The sequence below is a fragment of the Perca fluviatilis genome, chromosome 6 (assembly GCF_010015445.1).
Source record: "Perca fluviatilis chromosome 6, GENO_Pfluv_1.0, whole genome shotgun sequence".
NCBI lineage: Eukaryota > Metazoa > Chordata > Actinopteri > Perciformes > Percidae > Perca > Perca fluviatilis.
The window spans coordinates 14,763,516-14,773,349 of NC_053117.1; the positions used below are offsets into that span (position 1 = coordinate 14,763,516).

Sequence of the window (9,834 nt, forward strand, 5' to 3'; positions counted from 1 at the left end):
ATGCCTACTGCTGTGCTTTCTGCAACGAAGAAAGAAAAATACATAGGCGATGGGATGTGTGTCTGAATGAAGAAATGACAAAGTCTCGTAGATATGCTGAAGCGCATGGACACATGGAGCTAGAGCTTCATTAAAATGGTCAGCCGTGGTTATTTTGATCAGAAGTGAACCCAAACCGAAGGGCTCAGCTTTCTCTACAGCGCCTTTCTTCACGTTATAGCATCTCTAGCGGCAACACTCAGACTGCAGCTGGCGTTGCATGACAATTTTCAGGAGTTTAGACAGCTATAGCAGGAAAAGTTAAGCCTCTCCTTGATTTCATGTTGTTTGTGGAGAAGGAGAACCCGGAAAATGAGTAGTAGGAAATTACCAATCACAGTTGTTGCGTTTGGTGTCGCCGCGATGTGTAGTTACATTTTTTGATAGGTGCACGTCAGGCTACAACGTAGGGTCCGGCATAGGGTCCGGCATAGGGTCCGGCATAGGGTCCGGCATAGGGTCCGGCATAGGGTCCATATCTCCACGTACCTAAGTACGTACCCGCAACGTCAATTTAACGCAGGTGCATAAATTGGCCTTTAAACTTCCTTTCCCAAGCGTACAATACAAGGGGTTAGACCAGCAGGGCCCCTCAAGAACTCCTGGAGAATTCTCAAAGAATCCTTGAAGCCATTCAAAAATCATTGGAACCTCTTCAATGAACTCTAGAAAAGCTACATCAAGAGCCACTGAAATGAAATAACCTGCCCTAGAACCTCATCAAGGCACCCTAAGGACTCATAGGAACCCCTTGAAGAACCATTTTAACATCCTAACAGAATTGTTGAAACCTCTAAAAAAAAAAAACGTACAACCCATTCAAGGAAGTCATGGACCGCCCTAAAAAGCTCCTCAAAGCCCTGTCAAGAACTTGTAGAACCCCTCCATCAAAAACAATCCCTGAACCCTTTTAAGGATTTCTTTTTATCAAGTCTTAGAAACCAACCATAAAGCCCTAGAACTTCATAACTTTATACCATTGTATCCCTCAAAGATCTTAGAACCTACTCAAAAATTCCTGATCCCACCAAGAACCACTGAAACCCCTTAAATGATGCTTGGAGCCTCCACAAATACTTAGCATTTCAAGGTCATCTAAAAACTTCATGGAGGCTCATTCAAGCACCTCCAGAACCCCTGAAATGACTCATGGACCCTGAGAAACTACAACAGAACCCAGGAAACATTCCAGAGCGCATCATTTCCCTGGAACCATTTCAAGACTCTCTTGAGGAAGACTGGATAGTCTTAAAAGATTTATAGATTCTTAGGAGGTACCCCCGGAACCCTAAAACCTACTTAAGGCCTCTTTAAAACCCCTTTAAGGACCCTTGGAACCACCAAGAACCTTTCCTTTGAAAGACCACTGGAACCTCTAAAGGGCTTCCACAAGGACCCCTTGAATTCCTTTGAGGAACCATAGAAAATCAAGGACACCTAAAAATATAACTTAAGCTTATTCAAGCACCATTGCCCCTCTAAGGAAACCATCTCAAAACTTAAACATCATGGATTATAAGAACATCCTAAAGACCCCAGGGAACCCCCTTAAAGATATTCTCAGCGTCCTCAATGATTCCTGGATGCCCTATTCAAGAACTATGAAGAATTTCTCTTTGGAGACCAGAACCCCTTCACAGACCCCAGTAACTCTTTCAAGGACCTCTTCCTGGAAAACTCAAAAGGTTCCGTGTAAGAGACCTGAAACCTCCTGGAGGACCCTGGGAACCTTTCCAGACTTCAAAAACCTGATGATGAGTTAAACAGCTGTCACGTCAGGCAGGGGGAAGGGAGCGCGAGCGCACAGCTGCTGCTGCTGCGCATGCTGAAGGGAGCACATCAGAAATACCGCCGCGGGCTACCGTCTATTAGATCCTCAAAACTCTATCAGGCAAGACAGAACGAGACCGGAAACAAGACTGCTGCGCCTTCAAAATAAAAGGTAGGTAGAGTATGTCAAGGTTAGGGAAGAAGTTATTTTTCATCAAATGTTCAAACATTTCAAAGACTAAAATGTATGAAATAATTTCTACTAAACATTTTAAGTCGTGGTCATGCTAGCATTTAAAACTGTGACATTTCGAAGCAAGTATAATTAATTTCAATGGAAATTGCACGATTAGTGGATTTGTGGATAGCTTCCGATTAACTTCAGGAACAAATTTAAAGTTTTGGTTCTGACTTATAAAGCTTTGCATGGTCAGGCACCTGTGTAGGCTATATCTCGGACCTGCTCCATTCGTACATTACGAACAGGCCCCTCAGGTCTTCTAACCAGGGATTACTGGTTGTCCCACGCACCCGTTTAAAAACTAGAGGTGACCGTTCCTTTGAAGCGGTGGCTCCAAACCTGTGGAATGCTCTTTCTATTGTCTTACGTTCTGCAGTCTCTGTTGAAGCTTTTAAAAAGCAGCTGAAGACGCACTTGTTTAAATTTGCTTTTGATTCATGTATGTAATTTTTTGGTGTCTTTTAATGATTGTTTTTAGTCTTTTTAGTTGTAGAACTTATGTTTTGTACAAATGTTTATCATGTGAAGCACTTTGTGACTTTGTCTGTGAAAGGTGCTATATCAAATAAACTTATTATTATTATTATTATTATTATTATTATTATTATTTGCTCGTGGGTGTCTGACCACAAACGACTGACCACAAATTAATCCTTCCTAATTTCATTTTAAGTTATAGAGGACTACATCCATAGTTCCCCTATACAAATGTATTCCAAAGTTTGACTAAAATAAATATGAAGCTATATTTTTTAATTGGCCTATCTTTCAAAGTTATGGTACCAAATTCCTTGTTTGTGTTTTCTTGCTGAGATATAATGTTTGATTTAATGTAACCTTGTGCCTGTTGTGTGTTTTTAATCTACAGTGGTGGACTGTAACTAAGTGTACATTTACTGAAGTACTGTACTAGTACACTTTTGACATACTTGTACTTTAGTAGTTACATTTTGCTTGCTTCTACTTTACTACATCTTAGTGGGAAATGTTATACTTTTTACTTCACTACATTAAGGTTAACACTTATTGTAAGGTACTTTTTACATATAAAACATATATGATGCAGTAGGCCTACTACTAATCTACCCAGTATACTGTGGTAAGATTTCCAGCTTACAAACTCACGCTGTTTAAGTTGAGACAGTGGTACCAGTTACATTCAGGTCAGTGACCAACATTACAGACATAACAACAAGTCACAACCTGTTTCAAGCAGAGTAGTTGTTCAACTGTTTCTCCTCGATGACAGCAGGACAACAGTTGCTTGATATATATATATATATATATATATATATATATATATATATATATATATTCGGTATTTCTAATACCTCCAGCATGAGTTAAATACCCCTTCAGAAATACATAAGCTTCGGTTGCGATGGCTATACAAGACACTAGGCTACACACATGGTTGAATTATATTGCTTAATCCTATTCTCCTCGATCAAGAGTCGTTAAATGCTTTTGTTTATGTAAACTTGGCTCCTCATTGATGAACTACAACATTAAAAAGCTCTTAGAAAGAATTAGTCTATATAATATTCTAGATGACATTGTGAAAGTAGGTGCCATTCTGTCTATAATGAGTATAATTTTGCTGATAATACTTCTGATAACACTTTTGTGCTTTTACTTAGCCTAAGTCCAATTTGAAATTTAGCCTATTGCAATGGAGTATTTTTAGACTGTGTGTTATTGGTATTTTTACTTCAATAATAGGCCTACTTCTTCCACTGCAGGTAGAGCGTCCTATTTAAAAATAAATAAATAAAAGCACCATAGCCTAAATACATTATCGTATTGAGCTGCAGTGAAAGGATAGTAACACAAAGAGGGAATGCCATACTAAAAAGACTAATATTAGTTTTTGCTAAACTTTGAATAAAGGACTATGGATTTTGTCCCCCATCAGAATATTGACATTGCTGGGATCTTTTCCTCAGTAGGCCTATATGGACAGGAGAAACAATTAGAGCGAACAAAAGGTAGGCTACACAAGTATTGATTTAAAACTGACTTTTACAATGACATCCTCTCCTTTAAGACTGATCCTAAAGCCCAAAACACATTTGTCAGCTTTTTATTTTGAAGGATGTGACCGGACGTTGGGAGTTTTATTATTGCAAATTTGACAGTGGTGTCTCGTACCTGTCTGTGTGCGGCGGTGCAGCGCGAGCAGCTCAGCTGTTTAAACCTCCGATGAGTTCAGACAGATTCAAACTTTTAACTTTGAAATAAAAAACTGTTTTCTTTGTTGTTTAAAAAAAAAAGTTGTTTCAGAGAGAAGTTGAACTTTTCTTTAACTTTTCCCGAGTTCTTCCGAGTTTCCCTGGGTTTTCGTGCTGCTTTCCCCGGTGTTTGGGTCGGCGAGGAATGCGAGTGTCGGGTTTTTAATTTAACTACGGTTCTGGTTCTGGATTGTTCTGTCGCGTTGAACCGGAGAAAGTACCGGGTCGAGCCGGCATCACCCGTCCAGTGACGGTGTTAGGAGCCAAACGGAACCCACAGACCGGGTTGAAATGCCGGGGATGAGAGGACTAGTTCTCCTTCTCTACCTCCACACATGTCGGGCCTTCCCCAACAAGCTGCCAGACCTCAGCACCGAGACGCCTGGCCAGTTCACCGACCCGCTGCTGGACTACGAGCGGCTGGATGAGGAGCTGGGAGGTGGTGGGGGGCGGAACGGGACCGGCGTGGCGGAGGGCTGCGGGCTGTGTGAGCCGGACCTGTGCCCAGAGACCCGGGGCTGCAGGTCCGGCCTGGTGCAGGACTCCTGCGGCTGCTGCAAGGAGTGCGGAAACCTGGAGGGTCAAGCCTGCGACCCGGGGGACCGTAGCGTTTTTTACGGGCTCTGCGGGACCGGGCTGCGGTGCCAGGCGGACCCGCTGCCCGCAGGAGGAGGAGGCGGAGGAGAGGAGGATGATGTGGAGGAGGTGTGTGTGTGTGAGGAGCAGGAGGCGGTGTGTGGCACTGATGGAGTAACATACATGAACCTGTGTCAGTTCAGAGAGGCTGCTTTCTCCAAACCAGGGCTCAAGACCAGAGGGAGGGGCCCCTGCAAAACCGGTAGGACACCTGTCTGTCTGTCTGTCTGTCTGTCTGTTTCCCTGAGGTGCTGACCATATCCAATTTAGGCTACACATTTTAAAAATCCTACTTCAGTTAGGCCTAGCCTAGGCTACAACAAATAAAAGTCCTGCATTCGCAATGTAACTTAATTACTTAATTACTAAAAGTAGGCCTACCTCAAAATTGTAGAGAAACCAAACAAAAGTTTCCAGCTGTGACAGTCATCATTTACTTTGTCTGCTCCTCCTGCTGCCAATGCTTCACTGTCTGTAACTCTGTCTGTTCATTCACATCAGCTTTGTCAATAGCCAAGTAGCCTACAACACCAGAAAAGAAACAAACTTCTCAAATCACAAAAGTAATGGGTGGAAAATGTTCTTTATCTCAAGAAGGAAACCTGCCTCTTAGCTCAGAGAGCAGTGTTAGCATCTGTGATCTGATGGAGGGGACCAGGTCTGACTGTGACCCCCTCCTCCTGTTCCGACTCCGAGCTCCACCCGTCTCTGTGCTCTGTTCTAACAAACAGCCAGTGTCTGAAGAGAAACACTCCAACACTGTTTAACATTCCTCCTCCTCCTCCTCCTCTTTTCTCGATTCATCATTAAAGAAAGTGTTATTATTGCAAATTTGACAGTGGTGTCTCGTACCTATCTGTGTGTGGCGGTGTGTTACAAAGTGATGCACGTTTGTCTCTGAAGTAAAGGCTGGACTACAATAGAGCTGTTTGGAGCAGTTTGTGAAGTGTTTTCTGTTGGAGATGGTAAGTCCCTTTGGGCTGGACTTTGGGCTTTTTGTGCACAAAAAAAATATATAACACAATGAAGGAAAGGGAAAAAGCCAAAAAGCATAATATGAGCACTTTAAATAAAAAGCTCCTTTCAGCACATTCCTCAGTTTTAATGGAGAGAAGAGAAATAAACCATGAGCAGTTTGACCTTCAAGGTTGAAAAGAGGTTTTACTCTGTAATTTATCCTCTCTCTCCTCTCTCTCTCTCTCTCTCTCTCTCTCTCTCTCTCTCTCTCTCTCTCATAGGATTACAATGTCTCTCGCCCTGCTATCCTTCTTCTTCACTTCCTGTTCACACTGACTCTGAGATCCTGAATAAACCTGGTTTCCTGTCGCTCTGGAGGTTTTCTGACTCTGATTTTGACTTTGGTTCCCCCTAAACTGTTTTCTGGTATTTTGTGGATACAAATATTTCTAAAGAATGTACACATGCCCTTTGCTGTGACTTCCTGGAGACAATGAGTTTACAATATTGTCTTAAATTAATACAAAGCGGAAGATTTTATTTTAATTTACAGTGACAGCACTAAAAATAAAACCAGAGCTAGCCCTGTTGGGAAATGTGGATAACTGTCCACATTTTTACAAACCAACTGCTTATTATGGGATGTTTAGAAGAGCTCATTTTTGCCCAGTGAAAAGCAGGCTTCAAACAAAATGACTTCTCAGAGTGTCTCTAAGTACAACCGAACTCTGAACAAGACATTTTCATGCGACCAAAATTTTACAATTAACTTTGATGAAGTGAAAACACACAGTGAAAGGGTCAGAGTTCTATTAAGAAAACACAGACAACACCCATTGGTTGATCCAACATCCTGTCAGGAAGTTTTCTTAATTTTTCTGTCTGAGTTTGGGTGAAGTTACATTGCGTCATTCTACTGTTGTTTTTGCCTTCCTGTCTCTCTCTATCTGTCTCTCTCTATCTGTTTCTCTCTATCTGTTTCTCCCTGTCTATCTGTCCATCAGTCCCCATCATTAAGGTCCCCCCTCACAGCCAGGTGAATGGGACAGGCAGCAGTCTGGTCTTCCTCTGTGAGGTCTTTGCGTTCCCGATGGCTCTGGTCGAGTGGAGGAAGGAGGGCCAAGACGTCGTCCTGCCCGGAGACGACCCCCACATCTCAGTCCAGGTAAGCAGCACGGACACCAGCCAATCAGAACACTTTAACACCACCTCCAGTCTGACTACCCGTCTGTCTCGCCATCCTCAGTCTCGGGGCGGTCCTCTGAAATTTGAGCTCTCCAGTTGGCTGCAGATTGAGGGGGCGGGGCCAGAGGACTCAGGGACCTATCGCTGTGTTGCTCGTAACAACATGGGGTCAGTGTCGGCCTCTGCTGTACTGGGAGTACTGGGAGCAGGTGAGACCGACTGGAGCTGTGTTTCAGAGAGTAGCCTCATAGACCTATATTTGTTTCACAATTTTTGTCAAGAGAATTAACAACTGTCTGTCTCTCTGTCAGCGGAGCTGTCGTCCTACCTGGCCAATAGTGTGTCAGAGATGAAGCAGCTGATGGACGCCACAGACTACGACCAGGACTTTTACTGACCAACGTTGTGATGTCACTTCCTGCAACTGTTTGGCTTCCCTTCAGCAAAGACAGTAAACGCATCATCGCACACACTGGTGGACACATGAGACGCTCTGACAGGACAGATGATCAGATGCAGATTCTGCTTCAGGCCAGTTTGTTTCCAGCAATATATTAAACATATTAAAATGTGGATCATTATATTATTATTATTATTATTATTATTATTATTGTTGTTATTGTTATTATTATTATTATCTCAGTGTATCCCAACATTACTCCTATGTCACAGCGGGTGGTGACACGGAGGCTCAGCATGTTGAACGTGTTGTTGGTGTTGCAGGGTCGAGCCCGAGTCTCCTGTCGGCTCCGTCACTGTGAAACCAACTTTATCCCATAAATAAATGTAAAAAAAAAAAAATTAACAAACTAGTGTTTGTGTTTCCGCTCTGTGCTGCTGCATCACTGACCATCAAATACATGGAATAAATCACACTATGCAGATTAGAAACCCGACAGGAAGTTAAACCTCCTCTGAGAGCACCAGCAGTGATGAAATACTGTATGTCTGAGGAAACTGAACCAACATGTGGTGAATCTATTAACCAGCAGAAACTTTGTTTTCCAACAACTCAACCCTTTGTTGCCCTCTGATATCGTCCGGAGTTGAAATTCTTTCTCACAGCGTCATTGACAGACTTTTCATCCTAAATTGCTTCAAATCTAGTTCACACATCACATACTATGTCAATAATACATACTGATAATAAGTTCCCCAGGCCCTGCTGTGGGCCTGAAAAATGTTTGACAAGAAAAAAAAAGTTTGTGCAACAATAATGTCATTTCTTAGCACGCACTGTATGTCATCGTCTGTTTCTGTTTCTATCCAACTACTGTTACACCTCACAGGAAACTCTTTTACACATATTTACAGTTTTGTTTCTGCTGTTTCCACTCAGGTTTTTAAAGGAGCAAACATAAACATTTGCTGTATGTTCAGCTGTCCACAAACTTTTGTCCATACAGCATATTTGTTATTTTCTGAACAAACGGCAGAACTTTGTCTTTACAGTCGAAACTTTTTCCAACCAGAATGAAAAACATATTTTACCATGAAAAGACTCAAATCAATAACAGACTTTATATATAAATTGTGTGTGTGTGTGTGTGTGTGTGTGTGTGTGTGTGTGTGTGTGTGTGTGTGTGTGTGTGTGTGTGTGTGTGTGTGTGTGTGTGTGTGTGTGTGTGTGGGCGTGCGCATGTGTGCGTGCGTGCATGCGTGACTGGAAACAATTTTTGCTGTACAGACCATGTATGTATAATATGGTACAGGCAGTGAGAAAGCAGATCAGATAACTTCTGTATAAAAGTTGTTTATCTCCACCATATCTGTGTGTGTTTGCTAAAATCCTGACTGAAAACATTATCAGTGGAGCCATAACCTCTCCATTGTGCGTTGGTGTTTTCATTGTTTTTTTTCTGGGGAAAGCAATTTTTTTTTTTTTTTTAAAAGGGAAAAATAAACACTTAGAATAAAACGGTGATTCATATTTTAGTTTCTCTGTGGTCTCAGACTAAATATTCTCTGCAATGAATCGTAAAGTATTGACAGTATATTTTTGCACGTGCAGTAGGAGGGCACATTCATATATTCCGTGCATATGTACAGTGTACACATTAAATTTAATTCTTTTAATTCCAGGCTTTTTGAGAGCCCTGGCCATGTTTGGTTCTGAGTTCCACTGTTCCTCACTGCATGTGAATGTGTAGCTCACAACACTGGAGTGTACTGTTGAGACCATGTTGTTTTAATGACTCTGTTCACGCATGCACAGACCCTGTGAATGTCTGCAGGACATTATGTTTGCAGAAAACAGCTGAAAGACGGTCCTGCATGTTAGTGTGTTCCTGTTCCACCAACAATTCTGCAGCTTCTCTGTCTGCTGAGTGAATCCAGGAAATACCAGCAGATTCACTGCAACCTGAAATAACTTCCAGACCTCACCAGCCAATCAGAGTTGTCCCCTGGAGCCTGAAAACACACAATCATCCGAAATCCACTCAATAGTAAACAAGTGAGAACTAGATTTATTTCATTATTTACACATCTGTGAAGTGATAGTGTAGCTGCAAAACTACTACAAAGAGCTGTCACTGTAATAGAGTATGTACTAATAGAGGTAGTGAAAATGTATGGTGTTTAAATAATTAAAATGTGAAAACAGTGCAATAAAAATAAATATTGTGGAACATGTAAAATACAAATAGGCCTAGAAGGAGGTTATATATATATATATATATATATATATATATATATATATATATATAATCAAAGTTTGACACACTATTTCATTCAATGCGTTTCTTCTTTTTTTTCAGAACTATTTACTTTGTA

At 41.7% G+C, this 9,834-nt stretch overlaps 1 protein-coding gene across 1 annotated transcript; it reads left to right on the forward strand.

The window, feature by feature from the left end:
• The first annotated feature begins 4,200 nt into the window (after positions 1-4,200).
• kazald3 (Kazal-type serine peptidase inhibitor domain 3) lies at positions 4,201-8,637 on the forward strand. The gene is made up of 4 exons (XM_039804510.1): positions 4,201-5,119; positions 6,879-7,039; positions 7,121-7,268; positions 7,371-8,637. Exons 1-4 carry the CDS (start codon positions 4,573-4,575, stop codon positions 7,454-7,456), a joined length of 942 nt encoding a protein of 313 aa, XP_039660444.1. The 5' UTR covers positions 4,201-4,572; the 3' UTR covers positions 7,457-8,637.
• The last annotated feature ends 1,197 nt before the right edge of the window (positions 8,638-9,834 follow it).